This window comes from Desmodus rotundus, chromosome 5 (assembly GCF_022682495.2).
Source record: "Desmodus rotundus isolate HL8 chromosome 5, HLdesRot8A.1, whole genome shotgun sequence".
Taxonomy (NCBI): domain Eukaryota; kingdom Metazoa; phylum Chordata; class Mammalia; order Chiroptera; family Phyllostomidae; genus Desmodus; species Desmodus rotundus.
Window position 1 is genome coordinate 63,732,542 of NC_071391.1, and position 22,926 is coordinate 63,755,467.

The window sequence follows — 22,926 nt, forward strand, 5'->3', positions numbered from 1 at the left end:
GTTAATCCTCCAAAGACAGACTATGTGTGTTTCGGCAAAGCTACAATCAGAATCCAAGCCGTATTACCCTACATATGTATGCTGCTTCACATTCGACAGTGTTTCACAAACCTTTTGTGAGCTGAGCCTCACAATAAGTTTATGAGGAACAAGGGGAGATTCTGCTACTATTCCCATTTTACAAACAAGGAAACTGAGGCTTGAGCAGAGATAAGGGTCTTGCCCAATGTGTGAATTAAAACTGAGAGAGCCAGGATTTGAATTCGGGTCTTCTGACTCTCAAGCCCACACTAAGTCTTTGGTATTGCCACATTCTTTTCCTAATGTAATGTCCCTTCCCCACTCTCCGGGCCTATATATACTACTTTATCTGTCTGAAATTTTCTCAAGTATCTTAGAGTAAGAACAGAGAGGAGCCAGAGGAGCTACAACCACAATGGGCTAAGTCATCGAAGCACTGCGGCTTTTTCACCCTGCAGACTGTGTCCGCCGTGGCTTAATGAGACCAAGATCAGCCATGTGGCAGCTACAGAGCAGGAGGTTCACACCTCTGTACACCAACAAAACCCTTAATTCTTTAATTTGATAAAATATATACCACGCCTTCAATTTTGTACAGATCAAGGCAGTAATAGTCTTGCAGGTTTTATCTCTGGTAGCAGTAGTAACTGGTAAGGCTCAGTCAGCCCCAGTGTCTGCTCCTGGAGACTGCTGTGCAGCACGGGAGAACGCCTCTGTAGGGAGTGAAAATCTCTGATGATGCAGTTTCAGTGACCATCGATCTGCTCTGCTCAGGTGACGGGTTCTTCGTTCTTTTAATTTTTCTCAAGTCTCAGTGAATGTCTTTTTCCCTGTTGCTCTTTATGCCTCAAAAGGACTTTCATCTTTCTATCTAAAACAGGCATTCTCTTCACCTCCAAGTCACTTTTTCTACCTGGTATTCTAGCATATACGCAAAAGAGTTCAATTCTTCTGTTTAACTTTGGAAGCAGCTGATAATAATCTGTAAGAGTTCCTGAGCTTACAGACATTTATTTTATGTACTTCATATACTCTTTACGTCACACACACGTACACACATGACTAAAAGCAGACAGTGTCCTGTCCGACAATGGCCAACAAATATACTGGGTGGCAGCCGCGTCAGAGACCTAGACTTCAGCCCAATCCCCGTGACTCAGGTCACACTGCTCGCGCATTGTGAGACTCAGTTTCCTCATTCCTAAGATGAGCATAGTACTGACATTACAGAGTAGTTGTAAAGATTAAAAGATGCATGTCACAGCTTATAAATATAAGATGATAAGGCATTACTAGCATTATTTATTATTCATAAATTCAAATCCAGTTTGTCGGTTGCTCTCTTAGGAGATGATAAACAAGTAACGGCCCACGACCACGTTGCACAGCCCTAGCAAGGCATCGTGTGCACTGTATGTAAACGGCTGGTAAAACTGTATGTCTTGCCAGCTCTTGACAAAAATAGCCTCTCACCTGAGTTAGTAGTCCCAGGAAAGTGCAACTTGTGGAATTAAATAATTGTGAAATTAAAAGCACATCATCTATACTGAGTAATACTAACGAAAGCATCAACTCTCTTATTCATCAAAGGGGATTTGACTCGGTGAGCCTTCCAACATTGGACCTCTAAGCTAGTGGCTTTAAAGCACACTATGGCCCACAGACCAACCCTGGCCTATTTTTGCAAGTAAAATCTTACTGGAATACAGCCACATCTATTTGTTTATGCACTGCTGTCTATCGCTGAGTTGAGACGGAGACCATATGGCCTACAACACTGAAAATACTTATCATCTGGCCTTTTACAGAAAAAGTTTGCCAATTCTTATCTAAATATAAAATGAAGCACTCTTTATACTTAGAAAAGTGAGTCAAATATAGGACTTATATGTACACATACGGGTTCTTCAGAAAATATTCACATCATAATTTTACATTAAAATACCTACTAGACAAGTACTATATATTATTACTAAAATAATGCCTACCATTGCACCGAGCACATGTAGATAATTAACAAATGTTATTAATTAAAATAACTAAAGGGCAAGGTGTAATGTAGGAATAATAAAGGCAAACTACCAGGTAAAGCACATAAAGAAATGTGCTTTGGCCTTGTTTTGATAGGGGAGCTTTTTTATTTCAGTGCTTTGCATATTTGTTCAAATTGACAGTCTGCTGAGACTGTGACTACTTCCTCTCAAAGCAAACGATTCAATACGGGGAGAATCATAGAACACTGTACATTTCTGGACGTAGCATCTTTTTAGACAGTAGCAATAATTACTGGATTTTAGTCATGTCCACTTGTGTACTTCACTTTTTAGGATGCTGGCTAAAGCTTTACGTATGTCTTTATAAAACATAAATGCAAAAAGTATGCTCCCAAACATCTGTATCTAAATTTTGAGTAGCTAAGAATCAAGAAATTATATCCTGTTCTGATCTGAAAGAACAAGCATTAATGATACAATGACAAGAAAAATAAGATCAATAATAACAGAAATCCAACTTGCAGAAAGGAAAATCTACAAAGGAACATGATTAAGGAAAGAAACACATCTGCATATTTATTTTTAAGCATGGCTTACTCCAAGGAAATACAATGTTATGACTATGGCATTGGAAAAAATGACTTTGGTATCAGGAGAAAAATACTTACTTGTTTCACATTTTCAGCTAAGAAGACAATATAAACACTACAGAAGCCCAGTTGTGTTATCACCAGAAAAAAGTCAACCACACTCCTGAAAAGAGATGCCCTCACATGAGTATTAATAAGAGCTGCTGAAATGTCGATCTGTATTTTCTCTTTAACTACGTTAGAACATTTTATAGTAGTGTACAATCTTTTCACTTCCTTAAAATAATAATAGACTTAAAATATTTACTTTCTACAAAAATCATACACTTATGATCGGTATGTCACTACAGTTACTATTAAGCAAAAGAATGTTCCATTATGTTAAAAGGCCAAAATTTTCCCATCACTTATTTCTGAAATTCAAGTTTATGAGTATCTGCTTGTGAAATGATTTCATAAGAACACTTCTTTAGATTAAGTGCATCTCTCCAACTTCTCAGGATCTTTTCCAGATCAACCCAGTATATTTCCCAGCCCTCCCAGCTTCATGTCATTTTCAAGTATGATGAGCATACTCTCTAAGACCAAATCACTAGTAAGAATATGGAATGGGGGGTAAGGGGACATGGCCCTAAATCATACCATCAGAGACCTCTTTAGCTCTGTCCTTCTTTTTTAATGACCCACTGTAGAAAGTCCCAGATACATAAAATAGTGTATGGGAATGGGGAAGGGATATCACCAGTCAAATTAGCATTATTTGAGCATGGCGGCTGATCAAGTTACAAATTTGCCTGCATGTCAATAGACAGCCCACACTTCTCAATTTTGTTCTGGGAACAATGGGTGACTAAAATAGCATGCACCTATTCATTCAGTATAGCCTCTGACGATCAACGTCAAGCTGTCAAATAATCTGGTCCACAAATCTACAGACCTTACTTCTGCCATTTGAAACTAGAAGAACCCCTGCCTTTATCTTCATTCCTGCCGTATCTCTACAGTTCTCCATGGTTCCTCAAGGATCTGATTCGGAGGTAACCTTGGTACCCTGAAATGAATTCAAGTTTCTTCTCTCTGATGAGTTACATCTAAGTATTCCCTTAACATCTCTTTACTCACCCTGGATTTTAGTATCCCAGTAATAATCATTCCAGCCCCTTCCATGTGAAAGCCATTTTTTCTGATAGAAAAAACATGCAAGGTTGCCTCTAGACTGGAGCAGAAGGAGGACGAAGAGATAGTTCTGGGGGCAAATCCCTAGGGCATGAGACTCTGTTTTCTTCCTTTTCCTACTTGGCATACCAAGAACTCTGAAAGCTCATAAACAAATCTAAACTCCCGGAAATCCTAGACAGGCCATATTCAACCATAAACTACTCTGTCTTGCCCACCAATGACAAAGTTACATTCAAATAATGAGAGCATGCTGAAATACATGCTTCGGATGTCTTATAGGCATATAGCGAAACAGCATAATTTTATTTGAGATAATATTTTAACTTTTTTCTAGTTCTTTTCCTTTACTTAAAAAATGTTATACCACAGGTCAGCCTTATACCACCACATGCTTATACCGGAGGTCAGCCCAGTGCTTTAGATATACCATTTTATTTAAACTACTGTAGTAAGCCTGTGAAGCAAGTATTATCATAAACTCATCTGATAATGAGATAACTAAAACAAAATGATAATTTGACCCAGGTCACAAAAGTGAAAAATGGTGGAGTTGAGATCTGAACCCTAGTCTGTCTAACTCTACAAGATTACATTTATTGCCCAAACTTTATCATACTTCCATTTAGTATCTTGTCAGATTATATTATTAAAATTAAAGTAATTTCAATAACCAGATATTAATAATACAGCAAGGCCTTACCGTCCCCATGCTGCTTGCTTCTGAAGACAACTCCAAGGACTTACTTCCATAGCAAAACTCACAGTGTCACTATAACCTAATGTCGACTTTTTAAACCTGTAATGTAATAACATACATATACATGAAAAAAAAAATTAAGTTGGTTCATAAATCCTCCCCTTGAAAAGAACATCAAATAAATGAGAAATAATGAACACAGAGCTATGATCTGACAGGGGAATTTCTGAAATTTCAAGAACTGCATACTCCTAAAATATGTCTCATGAAATTTAAATATTGTATATCTGTCCTATTCCCAATATATTCATTTTATCTACTGAAAGTTTATATATTTGTAGAATTCATATGACATAGTATCTGCGCTTTACCGATTTAAACATTTCAGTTACCTAAAAACATCCACTCCAGCATTGTTCACGCCTCAATTATTTCATTATTAGAATAGCATTATTTAATACATCTATACAAGGCTTTACAATATATTTTCACATATATATCTTATTTAGTCCTCAAAATAGCCCCGAGAGGCAGGTATTAGTTCTCCTGCCCTCTCTCCCACTTTTTTTAAGTATACATTGTTATTTAAAGATCATAATTGACTTGCCCAAAGTTTTAAGAATATTTAAAACAATAACAACAAAGTTAAAATTTGAGTATTGGTTTACTAATTAGACAATAATTATTTTTTAAAAGTTCGCCCACTGTCCAGTAGAAGCATTTCATGACACAAAGATATTGTTTTATCTTTTAAAAAATAATTTTTGTTTTTGATATTGTTTTAAAACAAAAAAATATTGTTTTATAGACTAGCAACCAATCCACACATCACCAAAGAACAGCGAAGTCATTATACCCCAAACTGAATTACTAACAAATTGAGAGCATTATACTCTAACTAACTAAAAGCAGTACTGCCTCCTTCATTTCCCCATATATCTTTACTGATTTTTTTTCACTTACACTAAATAAACCATTATATTCCACTAATAAGACTATATTTTAAAAGAAGTAAATATAGCTAACCAGATTTCACTAATAAGGCTGTATTTTAAAAGAAGTAAATAGGCCCATGTAGCTCAGTGGATGTCCCAATACACCAAGGTTATGGGTTTGATCCCTGGTCAGGGCACATAAAAGAATCAACCAATGAATGGACACATAAGAAGAACAACAAATTGATGTCTCTTTGCCCCTTCCTCTCTCTCTTTAAAATCAATTTTTAAAAAAAATAGATTTTGACTAAATTTTAATAATATGAAATGCTACCTTTTTCCAAATTACCTTAAACTTGTCTATATAACAAATTACAGGAAATACAACTGGTAGTTGAAAAGCAGAGTAAAAATATGACTATCCAATGCTTTAAGTAACTATACAGCTTCAAAATAAATAGACTTAACAAATCCACATTTACCTCTGACATAGAAAGTGACTGCAACGTACCAAAATGTGCATACAGTGAACAGAAATAATTCCTATAAACACAAGGCTGATTGGTCCAAGCTATAGGGGAAAAAAAATACAAGGTTTAAATATTATATTTAAGTTTCACAAAAATTAAGTTGCCTTATAAGCAATGAAACAGTAAACTACTCATTTGCAGTAAATAAATATTTGTTGGACAAATGGTTAAATAGTTATTTGCATAAGGGAAAGCTAATAAACTGGATACAGAAAGAATTTCAGTAACAACCACACAGGATTCCATCTTACCAACCCGGCTATCTAAACCTATGAATACACAGTACACATTTGCAACCTAGTGGGATGGAATACATCCCATTTAACGTGAGATGGCAAGTCTACCACTACCAGTGCCTCACCATAATAATTATATGCAACTATGAACCATCACCTAAATGACTGAAAAGGCACTCTATCAGTCTGGGACTGTGGGCAATCCACCTCTATAGATTGCCTGGGGACACTTACTATGTGTGGGAAACTGAGCCTGGAAAATAATCACCTGAAAAAGCTACACATAACAAATTTCAAGTATTTATTACTATAATTAAAATTATTCCTAGATTATTTAGACATAGACAAAATACTGCCAAGGCATATTTTATAATCAGAAATTTTTAAGTTCGTCGAAATTAGGATGGACAAAGTCAAATGCAGCGAAAGTGACAATTAAAACTGTTTTTAGAAAACTCATCATTTTAAAAAGATTAAGTATAATCTCATTACTTCATAAGTGAATTCTCCCCTATCTAGATTCTCTATAATTACAATAACTAGTTCTAATAATACTTTAAATATTTGTTTTCAAAAAATATTATTCCTTTCCTTAACTATTTTTCTTTAAACCTGAAAACTATGTATTTTATTCTGAATCTAAAAAACTATAAAATTTCACTAATACAAATGATCTGCTCTATAAATGTATTTGCTGTTATGAGTACACTGCTAAATCCCTGAGAATCCAAGAATAATAAGATATAAACATACCCGAAAAAAATCAAATACTATCTTATGATCTTTCTGTCAAATAATATATATTAATTAAGTAAGAAAAAAGTAATTAATTGTCATTTTTTGTTAGGTACTATTATCATAGTTCACATAACTTTACCAATACAATGGCTAAATGATTACTGACTGTCATCTGACCATGTTCTAGTTGGCCAGGCCAGGTGAGAATCTGCGGTGATTTCTGCTGTACATGAAGACTGATAACTCTCTTAACGGGAGTCTTACCACTACGCCTGCATTCTTTATCGCCAATGGGAGTCCTAAAAGGCCAGTTCCAATATTTCCTTTAAGAAGATGCATAAGAGTTTGTAAAAATCTGAAAAGTAAAAGTTGTAAGATTTAAACATTTTAGAACAAAAGCTATTAAAATCACACCATCATGATCTTAGCATTGGGAGGTAACTGCAAATTAATCTAGGCAAGGAATCATTTCCATTCAACCAGACGTTAAATGGGCCATAAGTTATATTTGGTTCAAGTTCCACCTTTGCCACTTAAAAATAAAACACAGAGGGTTATTATGGAGATTAAGTGAGATATTTAAGCAAGATCATGTTGTACATATTAGAGTCATAAAGAAAAAATAACGTGCTCATAAGATTCGTTGCCGCTGGAATATTCAGGACAGCGTTGAAGATTACAGCCAGGCTGGTCGGGCATCAATTTATTGACACTGTCTATGTAATCGCAGTACTGAACACATTTGACCTACGATCTGTGATCAGCATACGAGAAGGTTAATTAAACGAAAAACATACAAGTTTTAAAACAATGTGTGCCATCAGGTAAGATACTACTAATTAACTTTTAGAGTTTATGAACTCCCTAAGGGACTTCACCTAATAAAAGTTTCCAAGAGGCATTTGAAGGCGGTCTCTTGACCACGAAAAAAATAAATTAAACTAGGAAGAAAAAAGCACAAGTTTCAAACTTATGAAACAAAAATGTTTGCTTAAAATTTTTTAGTTTATACTATTATTTTCTTATCAATTACAATGTTACTTTGCTTAATCATTAAATTACCATTGGAATAGGGACTTAAATCTATTAATGATGATAAAATAATGCAAAATTTTTAAGTTCCAATGCATAAAGGGTTTACTACCTCCCACCCACCATCTAATTCCTAATCATTTCAGAAGCAACATCTCTTAAAATTTCTATTCCTCAGTCAGATCTCCCTTCAAGGTCCACAGCATTTGAAATGTATCATCATTGTAGTAAGTCCCATACACTGCTCTGTAATTTAGATGTATTTCTTTTTCCCCAAATAGCCTATAAATACCTTGAGGGCGGGGACAATGTCTTTCACCTGTGTCTCCTGAAGTACCTAGTAAATAAAGTGCATGGCAGTACAAGGTGATCACACAGTATAGACTGATGAAAAGAAAAGGAGACATGTAAACTGTAACACTTACGAAATGCCCTCCTGATCATCAAGCTGGTAATGCTTCTGCACAGGCAGGAGTTCCTGCTCATGGTCTTCATCCGACGTCCCATCAAAATTCTGCTCATTTATTAAGGGCCTCATTACATCCATATCTTTAAAGAGAAAAAACAAGGCATTTCACTATTATTCTAAAAACTGGGCTAAAGCCAGTATAAATTAATTTTTTAAAGCAGTACATAGCACTGGCACTCATCTTTACTATTTCTACCCCAAATTAATTCACATTGACACCCTGAGTTCTAGTATTCTTAAGAAGAGACCACTAGATTTATTTGCTGGATATTTTGTTTGGCCTAAGCAGTACAAAGTGAAAAGCATAAGTATTCAATGCAAAACTTTCTGCTTTGTCTACATGAGGCTTACACTAAATGATCATAGAATTATGGGATGAGAAATGTGAAGAAATAACCAAATGAATTTTCATCTCATTAGCTTCAAACCATACTATATATTGAACACATAAGTAACAATCATATTTTTAAATAATGATCTAGTTGGGAATAAATGATTGACATGTAACATTTTAAAACTTTTTATTTTGGAATAATGTCAAATTTATTTTAATTTTCAAGAATAGTACAAAAGCCCTGACCAGTGTGGCTCAGTTGGGTGGGTGCTCTCCTGCAAAGCTAAAGATTGCCTCTTCAATCCCGGGTCAGGGCACACACCTGGGTTGCAGTTCAGTCCCCAGCCAACTGATGTTCTCTCCCTTTCTCCCTCCCTTCCCCTTTCTCTGAAAATAAATAAATAAAAATCTTTTTAAAAAGATTTATCACAATTTATTAAAAAAGAATAATACAAAACAACTTCTATGTATCCTTTACAGACTCACCTATTTTTAACATTTTGTCACATTTGCTTTTTCTCTCTGACGTATATCACTTTTTATAAACTATCTGAGAGTAGGTCACATATATCATGCCACTTTACCCTATGCATTCCCTAATAAAAAAAACATTTTCTTGAATATTCACGTTGCAGTTACCAAATTCAGGCAGTTTAATACTGATGCACTACTTTTATTTCATCTGCATTCCATATTCCAGTTTCTCGGTCATGCCAATGTAGTTCTCTCAATACTTTTTTTGGGGTAGGATGACATATTGCATTTAGTTATTACACGGGTCACCTTTGCCATTATGGCTTTTATGATATGATGCCCTTAATCCTCTTTTTTTCTTCCTTAATCTTTTACTGTCTAGCTTGTCAGTTTTTTTTTATTTAAAATGTCATTATTCATTAATATGGTAAACACTGTCCTCTATTAAAAAACAATGACATTTGTCTTTCAATCTGCCAAGCTTAGCTAAAAATTCATGCATCTATTTTACATCATATGTTGACATGATATAGGGTTCAGGATGCTAAAATCAATTTAATAGGCATTAAATAATTTCATACATATGCACAATCTCGAATAAGTGGTTAAAATTATAGATGAACATCAACGTGGGCACATGGATATTCAATGTACACCCGTGAACTTAATAGAAGATGTGTTTGCACTGATTTCTGTTCATTAACTGGCTTTCTGTGAATCTTTAAACACCCAATTCCAAATCTTCCAGCTCCTACAGAAGAAAGAGCTCCTATAGCTCTCTCTTTTTGAATTTTCTCAACTGTTTTTTTTCCCCTAGTTGTTTTCCAGTTGCTGCTTCTTCCTTCAATTGTTCAACCGCTTTCAGTGTCTTCTTTAGGTTTTTTATTTATTTATTTCTTTTGTCTATCTCAGGATCTCCAGAAGTTGACTGACAGAGAGTATTTTGTGCTGTGCTCTGTGGGGCCAGAGGAGGTGCCAAATCTGGACTTGTCACTTCTTGCTTTGCAGCTTTCTTAAACTTATCTCACCTTTAAATTTTAAGGGCTGTTACTGATAATGGCTTACCATTTCCTGATTATGGTTTCAAATTCTGAGGTGGTTCCTCATGCAGTTTGGAACTGGTGATTGGTTCATTTCTTAAAGCTGGGCGTCTATAAGCTGTCTATAAACTTTAGGCTCTTTATTGGGCATGTCACTTGGAATTGCAGGGTAAGTTACTGCTTTTGCTGGAAATATTCCTTCAAAAAATGCGTGCCAAGAAACTGGCCATAATTCCACATGTGATGGAACACCATACTTGTGCAAGACAGAGCCAGTATAACGCCAGCTCTTGTACCCAAATGAACACGTAGCCGGGGAGCACACGTGGCTGTTAAAATACGCTCACCATCTGGGCACCAAGTATAATATGGAGAATCAGAGGCCACTAGTTTAGAAATAAGCTTGTAGCTTTTAACATTCCACATGTTCATCTGTCACCTCAGGTTTCCAAACCCAGCCAGTACTAATATATGTCCATGAGGGCTATAGCAGGCCGCATTATGGGGACCAGTTCCAAAGTCAAAGACAGGATCGCACTTCAAGTTAAAAACTGCCACTTTGGCAGGCATAAAATCATAAACAGCACAAAACTCAGCTGAACTAGAATTCCAAAGTACATCATAAACGGGGCCGTTTTTTGGTAATCGCACTATAGCACATCTCCGTTGGTTGCAATGAAGTGCAGCATTTACTGCTCATAGTAAGAAGTTCCTGTCTTGCAAATAACATCTGCACCAGCCATTACCAACACGGCAGACTTTTTATTCCACAGCTCTGCAACCTTATCCGCCTCAAAGACCTCTTGTGGCTAAAGCTGCACGAGTCCAGCAGAGTTGGGGTATTGAGAGAGTCTAACAAACGAAGCTGCACCCTTACTTCCTGGAACACAGACAGCCACCTTGTGGCTGGGGATCCAGATGATCAGTAATTTTTTGAAAATGCAATTTATTTGCAATTGTATTGAAATTGTTGTTTTCAAAGAAGAGACCTTCAACATTAACATTTTGGGAACAGTTTCATCTTCTCACCGAGATGGACACCGATTTTGCGTATTTTCCCAGATGAAAGACATCAAACATGCCCCAGTCTCCACACCATGAAGGTGGGAACCCCAGCTGGGCCATCTCTGAAAGCAATGCACGGCTGCCACGTTGCCAGCACAGTATTTTTAGGTGAGGACTCAAGGCGAACTGCCTTTGGGAGACAGAAGAGGTGCAGAAGTCCCTTGTTAGTGACACTGATAATGTTTATTTTGTTCTTTGTTTCCCCAGAAAACAAAGTCCTGTCCTTCTTAAAGCTACCGACTTTGCCATTTCTCCCAGACTCTCACGGAAATACTGTGCTTCGTGTCAAATGTGGTGGTCCTTTCACTAGGCTCAGTCCTTTTTGTGCTGTCAGGAGTGGTGTCAATGGTGCTGTCTTGTCCCAGAAAGAGCTTGTCGGCTTTAAATGGCATCCATCACCTACACAACAATTACCGGTCTTACTCTACTTTTGCCATTCTGTCTCTTATTCTCTCAGTTTTTAGTTGTATTCTTTCTACTTAGGCAACATATACGATGCTTTACATACTCTTGTCCCAGTAATGTCCCCATACATATCTGAGACTTATACATACAATCAACATATTAAATGTTTGCTATCAGTCCTCTGCCAAAGTTTGCTCAGTCATCCCTTGGCTAGAAGCAGCTCATTCTTCTGTAGAATTTGCCTCAGAATGACCTGTAGAGCTTGCTAAAACACAGATCGATGCGCTCCACCGCAAAGCTTCTGATGCAGCAGCTCTAGGGTGAGCCTGAGAAAATACACATGTCTAGCGCGCGCCCAGGTGATTCTGATGTTGCTGGTCTCCGGACCACACTTTGAGAACCACTGCTCTAGCACTGGGATGGCCAGAAAGTTCATTTGGTTCTTCCCATTAAAATGGCTCTAGGAGCACTTAGTTGTCTTTAACTTCATTTGAAACAATTTTGTTAGACTGTATTTTGACAACTGTTATATCAGCGTGCATTAAAAAAAACTTATCAGAATTGGTGTAGCCATTTTATTATTGAAGATGAAAGAAAATAAGCAACATTTCCATCATATTATGCTTTATTATTTCAAGAGAGGTAAAAACTTAACTGAAATGCAAAAACAATCTGTGCAGTGTGTGGAGAAGGTGCTGTGACTGACCGAACGTGTCAGAAGCGGTTTGCAAGGTTTCGTACTGGAGATTTCCCACTGGGCAATGCTACGTGGTGAGGCAGACCAGTTGATGTTGATAGCAATCGAGACATCAACTGTGAGCAATCTACGTTATACCACGTAGGAGACAGCCGACACACTCAAAATATACAAATCAATAACATTATTGGTAAAAATGAAAAAGTGTCTTTTGTTTTATGAAAAAAACCATATGGACTTTTGGCCAACCCAACAGATCCCTCAGGAAGGGTTTATTCGTGCAGTATTCCCCCAGTTTTTGCATGTTTTAAACCATTCTTCTATGGCCTTGATGCAAAGGGCAACACAATGTATCATCTTCGGCTCACACTTTCTATTCTTGAGTCTCTTGAAAACGCTTCTCCACTCTTTCCTTGCTTTGCATGCTACTCTTGGGAATCTGATGCCAGACTAATCTCAGTCATTATGATTTGTTCTTTTTGCTTGAGGTCCTCAAGATTGTATCTTTCAGTTGAGTGTGCTGAGTCAGTTTTCCCAGAGATGCAGTGGGCCTGTTTGGTATGTTAATTTAGATTTTTCTCTTATTTATGGGAAATGTTCTTGGATTATAGCTTTAAATATGTGTTTAATTCAAATGTTTTGGTTTTCTTCTTTAGAGATTGAGTGTTGGGTGGTCTTTGCCTGTCTCTCATTTTAACCACTTTCTCTCTGACTCTTTCAATGTCTTTCTTACCTCATTTAAATTCTTTGAAATCCCATGACTCTATTAAATTTTCATTTTAGTATATTCTCCCTTGGACACCTTGTAATTTATTCTTTATTTATGATTCTCCCTATTGCTGGGCATTTCATGGACAGAGATCCTAGTCTGAGATTGTTCCATTCTGTCAATATAGTGAAGTTAATTTAATGAATGATATTTACTTGCCACTTGGCAACAGGGAGGAACTGGCACGTCTTCTGGTCCTCTCATTTCTGTGGAATCTTCGGTTCCCCCCATTACTTTTTTCTTTCTCATCACTTCCATGTTTTTGAGGGGCATCTCCAACTGCTCTTTTTATCTCCTCCCCCAGAGCACTGTTTTGCACAGCTGCCCTATTCCTTCCCCGTACTTGGTGTTGTGAATTACAACTTCCAGACCTGTCCTCTGTTTAGACTTGAACACTTTAGACATTCTCTTCCCAAAGAATTTCACTGTGACTTTTCCAAGGAACCTACTCCCTTCCCCTTTTCCACAGAGATTCTGAAGCCCCACCTCCTCATTCTTCCTGCTTGAAGAAGCAACAGAACCCTATTTGAAATCTGCTAGTCATTTTTCTACATATGGATAATTTAAATTTTCCTTGGTCTCCTGATAATGCTAAAAGAATACTTTTGTAAATGGGTTTACTTGTGCTACTTGTTGAATTAACAGGTTTGGGGGTAGGCTACGTGCAGAGGCAAGGACTTAGGCCACCATTATTCCAGTGCTAACGTGAGTCAGCACAACTGTTTTTCCCTAAGAGTAAAGTTATGCTTTAAGATATTGGAAGATGCTTTAGCTTTATAATATATTTCTGTTATATATTTTGAAATCAGGATATGTGATCAGCTTTGTTCTTTTTCAAGATGGTTTTGGCTATCTGAGCCTAATACTGGCTTAAGGACAGACATACAGACCAACGGAACACAACAGAGTGCCCAGAAATAAATCTATGCGTGTATGGTCAACTGATCTTCGACAAGGGTGCCAAGAATACACAGTGGGGAAAAAGTAGTATCTTCAACAGATGGTGCTGGAGAAATTACATACACATATGCAAAAGAATGAAATTAGAGCTTTATGTTATCAACAAAAATCAACTTAAAATGCATTAAAGACTTCAATGTAAAACTTGAAACTGTAAAACTTCTACAAGAAATCATAGAGGGAAACCTTCAGACATTGGTTTTGGCAATGATTTCAAATCTCTGACACCAAAGGCAACTAGCAACAAAAACAAAAATGGGTAAGTGGGACTATATCAAATTAAAAAGCTTCTGCACAGCAAAAAACAAAACAAACAACCCCCCCCACCCCCGCCAATCAACAGATTGAAAAGTGAACTTACAAGGGACCAAAAAAAAAAACCCTAATTACCTTCTAGAGGGCGGACCCCTTGTAGTACAGGCTCCACTCACTAGGTGAGTGTTCTAGGAGCCCATCTGTATCAGTGTACTAGCTGGCATTGTTGTGAGAGGCTGTGTTCGGCTTCAGTGAATTTTTTTTTTTTTGAAGATTCTTTCAACACATTTGCCCATTTCACGATGGGTGATTTACAAGCGCACTTGCCCACAATGCCCTAAGTGTTCAGCAGTTTCTGACCAAGAACAGCATGACCCCCATGCCCCACCCTCCCTATTCACCCCACCTCACCCAGCTTTTTTTGTTTCCCCAGATGAAAAGTCTTCAAAGGGAAATGTTTTGCCAGAAGCACTAAAAGGCATTAACATCAACAAGCTTAAAAACTGTTTTAAGCAGTGGAAAGAACGTCTTGATAGGTGAATTTCATCAAATAGAGAGTATTTTGAAGGCGACTGAAGTTTAAATATGTAAGAATAAATGCACAATTTTTTATACATAAATTTGATTTTTTGGGGTCCCCACTCACATGGTCATCTTTTGTTTTGACAGATCCTACATCCTTTTCTGTTATACTCTATAAAAGGTATGTTATGTTGTCAAACCCTTGTATTAGTTTACTAAAGCTTTTATATAACAAAGTACTACAAAGTGGGTGGCTTGAAAAACAGAAATGTATTACCTCACAGTCCTGGAGGCTAGAGGTCCACAATCAAGGTGTTGACAGGGCTGGTTCCTTCTAAAGGATAAGGAGAGTAGGATCTGCCCCTGGCTTGTGAACTGTCTTCCAGTTCACAGGTCATTCTCCCTTTCTCTTGCTTCTGGCCTTTCTATATACTGTTTCCTCCTGAATCATACTCTGTTCTCCTATTCCCTCTTCTTTCCTTCCAACTTCATCTAACCACTATATTTCTTACTCATCCTTCTGCCTTCCTTAACTCCAAATTGGGCTTAACTCTCTCTCCCAGATGTTTCCATAGCACCATATAACCTCCCTATTAGAGCACTGAACACATGGTATTGTAACGGTCCCCTTTACTTGTACGTGTTCTCTAATCGACAGGGAAGATGTCTGACTTGTCTGCTAGTGTGTCTTCAGTACTCGAAACAAATGAACAAATAAATGCATGAAAGGAAAAGCGGCGCGTTAAGGAAGAAATATGATTTCAATTTTTAAATCATATAATCCAAGATTACACTGAATGAGCAGTTAGAAACAGGTCTGGAGAGGAGAAAAGACTTCTGGGCTAAAGATAAAGCTTTAAGAACTACATCAGAATGTGGGTATTGAGTAACAGGGGCCAAAAGGCAGGATGAAGTCCCTCAGAGAGTGCACGGAGAAAAGCAGAGCTGAAGATGCACCTTGAGTTCAAGAAAAAAGCTGGCAAAAGTAATAGAAAAGGAATGATAAAGCCTCCACTGAGTTTGGCACAACAGACATCTAAAATTGTAAGCAACAGATTAAAGTTTTCAAACCAGTCCTGTTGAGAACCACAGTCCCTTCCCTAAGAGCAGTTTCCAGCTCAGGGCAAGGAAGGCAGCACCCGTCACCGTGCCTTCCCTCGGGTCTGTCACACAGCGGTGTCACTGTTACCTCTGGCTTTACCTCCTGCTACCCTTCCCCCTGCTCATCCCTCTGAGTGCTCACTCCCTGTCCGAGAGGTGTGAGGTAAGAAATTAGGCTCACCTTCTCTGGGGCAACCTCTCCACTGTAGAACACCGGAAAGATGTGTATATGAAAGTGGTCAGCAGGACGTTTCAGACTGAATGTTTCTGTCCCCAAATTCATCCACTGAAATGCAATGAGACAGGTGGGGCCTGTGAGAGGTGATTAGGTTTAGATAAAGTCATGGGGGTGGAGCCCACGATGGGATTAGTGTCCTTAGAAGAAGAAGGATATAGAAGTCTCTCTTTTTCCACCACCTGTGGACACAGCAAGAGGACAGCCACCTGTAAACCAGGAAGAGGGCTCCTATCAGGAACTGAATCAGCTGGCACTTGATCTAGGAGTTCCCACCTTCAGAACTGTGAAAAATCACTGTTTGTTGTATAAGCCACCCTATTTATGGTCAATTTATGTGAAAGCAGCCTGAGCTAAGGTACAGGAGTTGCTTTTCCTGATACAAGAGATCCTGATAACTTGCCTTTTGATTTGCTAGTGAAAAGGGTGACAAGGACTAAGACGGCTTTTATGCACATCAGCACGGCAGGCAGAGCACACTACAGGAGCTGGTGCAGAGGCACAATTTCTCCCACAAATTGTACTGGTTTCTGGCCCTTCTCAAGAGCCTCTGTTAATGTACTACCACTGCCTCTCAGCAGTATCTACTGACAACAGCCCGTCCTTACAAAAGGTCTGGGCCTCCTGATTGAACATATTCAATGAAAGAATGTAATGAAGTTTCACAAGTATTAAGGGAGTCACAATATATGTCAGGTACTATTATGCGGGGAATAAGGCAATTACTGAAACTAACAAAACCTCCTGCCCTCATGGAGCTCAAATTCTAGTGGGGGGAGGAGACAACAAATAAGATAGGTAAAACAGAGATCATGCCAGTGGTAAGTGCTAAGTAGAAAAATAGGGATTGGGAGGGTGAGCCTGTAATTTTAGACAGGACAGCCAAAGGAGGCCCCACGGAGAAAGTGGGATTTTGAAGACCTGAAGGCAGGCTGACAGTGAACACTATAGCTATCTCAGGGGAGAGCCATCAGGCAGTGGGAACCACAAAGACAAGGCTCTAACCACGTAGAGAGTCCGGTGTGTTTGAACAGGAAGGAGGCTGGAGAGGAGCGAGCAAGGGGAGAGCAGCAGGACAGGAGATCAGAGGATCATGAAGAACAGACGGCAGACGCCCTGGTAGACCACAGCAAGAGGCAGGAGAGCAGTGCTGACCGACAGAAATACAGTGTGAGCCACAAACATAATTTAAAAAACTTCAATAACCACATTTTTTAAAAGGGAAAAAGCAACAAATACTGTATTTTAATACTGTATTTTGCCATGTATAATGGTCATTTTTTTGCCCAAATTTTTGAGGGAAAAATAAGGGTGTGCATTATACATGGGTAGAATGATTACATGCCATGGATATAATAAAATCCCATGTCTAATGCGCATGCAAACGTGGGTGCCTGTTACACAGAGCAAAATGTGGGGTAATACATTTTATTTAACCCAATATAACTAAAATATTATCATTGCAATACATAATTAACATAAGAGATTAACAAGATATTTTACATTCTATTTCTCATACTATGCCTTAGAAATCAGTGTGTATTTTACACTTACAGCTTATTTTAATTGGGACAAACCATATTTCAAATGCACACATGGCTGAAGGCTACTGTAGTAGACAACACTATGGTAGAGAATTTTGTGCAGAGTGACATGATCTGATTTATATTTTAATCAGGTTTTTTCTGGGCCTATCTCTGCACGTGTAAAATGAGAGAAATAACTTCTACTTCACAGGGGTTTTATGATAATGAAATGAGATAATGTATATGAAGCATGGAGCCTTGCCTGTGGCATAAACTAATAACTACTAGTTTTCTTCCCTTTTTTACATAATAATAACATTAAAAGAAAATTATGCTACACAGAATTTTAAAATGTAAGTCTTTGACAAGAAATTAATTTACTAATACTAATTAATAATTTTGAGCACTTATGAACTATAAACTGTGCTATAAGACTGAGTATACAAAGATAAGCGAAATATGTATGTCAGCCAGAGGGAAACAGAGACTAGCAGAGGAGACAATAACTTAAAAACCTAACATGGTAAAAACTGTAACAATTAAGCCATATAAAATAAAATCATAAAGTAATTAAATATTACAAAATCCAATTTACATTATATATAAAGTCTATTATTTTCCAATGTCTTGCTGTAATTTTTGGCCAAGTGTCGAATGAATTGAGAAGCTCTGAAAAATGTTACGTGATTACTATGGGTAAGAACTAATAATACTTTATAAAATAAAACACTATAAAGCAATGAATATCAATCTACCTAGACCTAATTACTTATAAGTGGAAAAAGTATAAATAAACACTAGCTTCAGTCAATATTATACATTATACACACATGTATACATTAATGCTGCAAACAATCGAACATTCTTAAATCAGGCAGCGCTTGTATGCCATCTTATATTGCTCAATCATTTCAACCTCAATTTCCTAACCTACAATCAACCTAAATTTCCAGTTTCAATCCAAAGAAGCAAAAATCATATTAATTTAGCAATATGTATTGAAACCTTAAAAATACGTATCCTTTGCACCTAATAATTCCACTTCTGGCAAGCTAGTATATGGAGAAAAAAACGTTAATTGAAACATTATTTATGTTAAAAATTGGGAAGTAACCTAAATGTGCAACAATCAGGAAATTGCTAAATTAACTACATAGTGCACCCACTTTATAAAGTATCGCAATAACATTAAATTATGGTTTTGAAGTCTGAGTAAAACAGGCAAAAGTGTATCACAAGCTGAATGGGAAAAAGTTGAAAAATCATAGTGTAAATGCAATAATGTTTTTGATAGTTTGATTTTTGAAGACTACTTTTGTTCAATACAGAATTCTAGGTTGACTGTTAATTGTTTTCTTTTCTTTTTTTATTATTTAGAAGTGGGGCAGGGAGAGAGAAAGAGGAACATCAATATGAGAGGCAACAACCACTTGTACTCACCCTGACCAGGGACTGAACCTGAAACCTGGGCATGTGCCCTGACCAGGAATCGAACCATTGGCTTTGAGGGACAATGCCGAAATTGAGCCACAGCAGTCAGGGCTCTTTTCAGCATTTCAAAATGCTGGCTCATTCTTGTTTTCTGGCGTCCATGCAATAATAATGTTTTAAAAAGTTAAGTAAAAATGAAAGAAAGGAAATATATCAAAATGTCTTTCTCTGAAAAATGTAAAAAAGAAGAAAGTAATAAAGTTATATTACTTTTACAACAGCAAAATACAGGAACTCATTTACTTATATTTTGGCAATGGACAAACTAAAAGAAAGTAAAAATAGTTTATTTTTTTTAAATAATATAATATTGCCGCCTAAATCTATAAACTGGTATCAATAAAAGATGAGAACAGTAACTATTTTATTCATTTCTGAGGTGGAGAAAATATGCTTAGCAAGAAACCTTCCAGAGGTCCCCGCAGCCTATGAAATGAAATGCAGACATTAAGCTACTTATAATTTTTTAAATTCTTTTTCAAATGAAATATTTGGTAATTGTAGAAAATCAGGAAATATAGAGATATGCAACATTTTGTGATTAAAATTACCTCACACCACCCCCCCCAAAGAAATGACCACTGGTAGGTAACATTTTAGAGAACAAACAAACAGGCTCCCACATGTTCCCATTTAGTCCCACGGCTTTACATACTGTCCATATGCCAATGATTTCCGAGTGTGTATCTCCAGAGCAGAACCCCACACTCACTCTAGATATAATCCAACTGCCTCCCTGACATCTGCACTTTCGCGTCTAACAGACATCTCAAACTTAACATTTCCCCAAACAGAACTTCCTGATCACCACCCAAACGGCTCCTCCTGTGGCTTTACCATCTGTGCTGCTTATCTACTGCTGTGTAACAATTTATGGCTGTTGTCAGAAAGCCTCAGCTCCATTTAACACAGACCCTTCCTTATGGCTGCTTACAACATGGTAGCTGGCCTCGGCCCAAGTGAGTGAATCCAAAAGACAGACAGCAAGGCACAATGCCCATCAGGATCTAGCTGTGAAGTCACACGTTTTCACTTCCACCATAATCTATTCTTTAGGAGCAAGTTACTAAATTCAGCCCACAACTTAAAGGTTGAGAAATTAAGTTCCTCCTCACGGAGAGAGAAACATCAAAGAATATTATAAAACCACTATACCATCTCAGTTGATCAAAATTCTTTGTCTCTCATCCAATCTGTTAGAAAATCATTCTGGTTCTACTTTCAAAATATACCCAGAGTCCTGCTACTTCTCCCCCATACCGCTGTGAAGGACATGAAAATCTCTTTCTTGAACTACTGAAATACCTTTCTGCTTCTACTTTTGCCCCTTACAGTCTATTCTTCACACAGCACCCAGCTCAATCCCTTTAAAATTTAAGTCAGATCATATCACTCCTCCGCTGAAACCCTGCTTGGCTCCCCACTTTCTCAGAGTAAAAGCCAAAGTCTTTACATGACCTTCAAGATCCTACACAATGTGGCCTCCTCACTACCTTAATCCTTCTGCTTCAGCTACCTGGGCCCCCTTCACAGTACTGTCTTTGCTCCAGGTGTTCTTTCCCCAGATACCCACCTGACTAATTGCCTCACCACTTCCAAGTCTTTGCTCAAATCCCACCTTTTCAATAAGGTATGTCTTGACCACTTTATAAAATATTATAAACTACCCCGCCCTCACCCTCATTCCTGATTTCCCTTACTTGGCTCTTCTTTTTTCCCATAGCACTTTTTACCCAATGCACTATATAACTAATTGATTATTGTCTGCTTCCTCTTAATAGAATATAAGCTCCATGAGAGCAGGAACATTGATCTGTTTTGTTTATGAATGTATCCCATGTGCCTAAAACAGTGCCTGACACATAGCAGCAGCTCAATAAACGTGTTGAATTAATGAACAGACATAACTGTTTTCAAAACTAAAATAACCTGGAACCTTGTCTTCAGTTAATAAAACTGTATCTGGTGAATATCTTTCCATATTACTTTTAATGGCTATCATTGCCCTACCACAACTTACCTAAACAATTTGCTTTAATTGACCATTTAGATAGTTACCAGTTTTTCTCTACTGTAAGTAATTAATGAACATCTCTTGATGTAAGTACTTGACACACGACTCATTTCCTTGGCAAATATTTATAGAAGTAGAATTGCTGGATCGAAGGATGTGTGCATTGCTAAGATTATACTGCTCTTACCAGCAATGCATGAGAATGCACATTTCCCCACATCTTCACCTAGATGGGTTATTAATGAATTAAAACAGCCCAATGATGTTGTAGAATTGGGCACCTGAAACCTGTAAAATTTTGTTAACCAGTATCACCCCAATAAATTCAATAAAAAGGGGAAAAAAAGTCAGATAAACCTGGATTCATATCTGGGCTCTGCCATTAATGAGCTTAAATTATCGTATCTACAGAATGGAGATAATGTAGCACCTACCCCTCCCCACTACTGTGAGGATTGAAGGAGACAATGTGCACGTAAAGCACTTACTTAGTACACTGTGACCCAGAGTAAACATTCAGTAAAATGCTACGTTTATTTCTACCAATATTATGACTTAAAAGAAATCGAAGTGACCAGCACATTATTACAAGAATGCCAACCAATTAGTTATTATAATAAAGTATTTCTTCAAAGTTCAACTTCTTAAAGCATTACCTCAAATTAAAAATATTCCTAAATATAATGCAAATAACTGGGGAAAACAATAATATTACTACCCTGATCTTACTTTTGTTTTCCTTTTGACAGCAGGAAACCATAAAGATGGTTCACCTTCCCTGGCTTGCCTTTGATGTGTACACACAGCGCACCACACCCCCAACACACACCCCCAAACACAGACACTGAGAAAGAAAGGGGTAGCTAAGCGGCTCCTCCAACTGGATCAGTAACCGAGGGAACACAGTAAATTCCTAAGCAAGGCCTTCCGTGGGCTAGCTATGTATCGTTCCAACTAAAACAATAAATTAGTATAGAAGGAAGTGTCTATTCTTTCTTCAGCCTGATAAAAATGCAAAAATAATTGCTTCCCAGGACTCCCGACGACATTTGTTTAGCGACCCTACCTTATCTGTATATTCTCCCCACCTGATGTAAAACTGTTAATCCCTGAATGTATATAACTGAAACTGATAATACAGAGCTGTATTTTTCTTTGCCCTTCCGCCTATATAAACATCTCCTCATTAACTAAAGTTAGAGCACTACCTAGTCTTCTTGGAACTCTGCTCTCCAGCAATATTCACCGATAGGCCGAAATAAAAATCTCTTTTCTTAAATCTACAAAGGTTCAAGTCTTCTCTTCGTAGATCACACACACGCCCATTTTAACGCCCTTTGTAGGTCCAGATATCCAAGTCAGTCACATCGCAAACGAAAAGTCGTAGCTGGGAGGTTTGCCGTGCTGCGTTGTAAATTTAAACCCGTGCCAGACCCACAATACCAAGAGCTCTGCCAAACAAACAACAAAAAAACAGCTTGTCTTTCGGTCCAGGGACTAGCAACCTGAACCTGGATGCGGCCCGGACACGCGCAGGGGGCAGGGTCGGCGGCGGTCCGGGCTCCCGCACTCGCCTTCCCGGCCAAGGCCAAGTGCAGGCCGGGAGCCGCGGCGCAT

At 37.7% G+C, this 22,926-nt stretch overlaps 1 protein-coding gene and 1 pseudogene across 3 annotated transcripts in view; both read right to left on the reverse strand.

Moving 5' to 3' along the window:
• SLC36A4 (solute carrier family 36 member 4) overlaps window positions 1-22,926 on the reverse strand; it is a 45,882-nt gene that overhangs the window by 22,725 nt on the left and 231 nt on the right. Inside the window, exons 2-7 of one of the 3 annotated variants that reach the window (XM_053924224.1) lie at window positions 16,225-16,329; window positions 8,378-8,501; window positions 7,185-7,275; window positions 5,899-5,987; window positions 4,485-4,580; window positions 2,684-2,768 (exon numbers count right to left, since the gene is read on the reverse strand). In XM_053924224.1, coding sequence (XP_053780199.1) covers window positions 2,684-2,768; window positions 4,485-4,580; window positions 5,899-5,987; window positions 7,185-7,275; window positions 8,378-8,499 — 483 coding nt within the window. In that variant the 5' untranslated portion in view covers window positions 8,500-8,501; window positions 16,225-16,329. Of the gene's footprint in view, window positions 1-2,683; window positions 2,769-4,484; window positions 4,581-5,898; window positions 5,988-7,184; window positions 7,276-8,377; window positions 8,502-16,224; window positions 16,330-22,926 lie in introns of those variants that run through there. The other 2 variants (XM_053924223.1, XM_024579010.4) reach the window with 2 other exon arrangements.
• On the reverse strand, window positions 9,237-22,926 carry LOC112321586 (eukaryotic translation initiation factor 2A pseudogene; annotated as a pseudogene).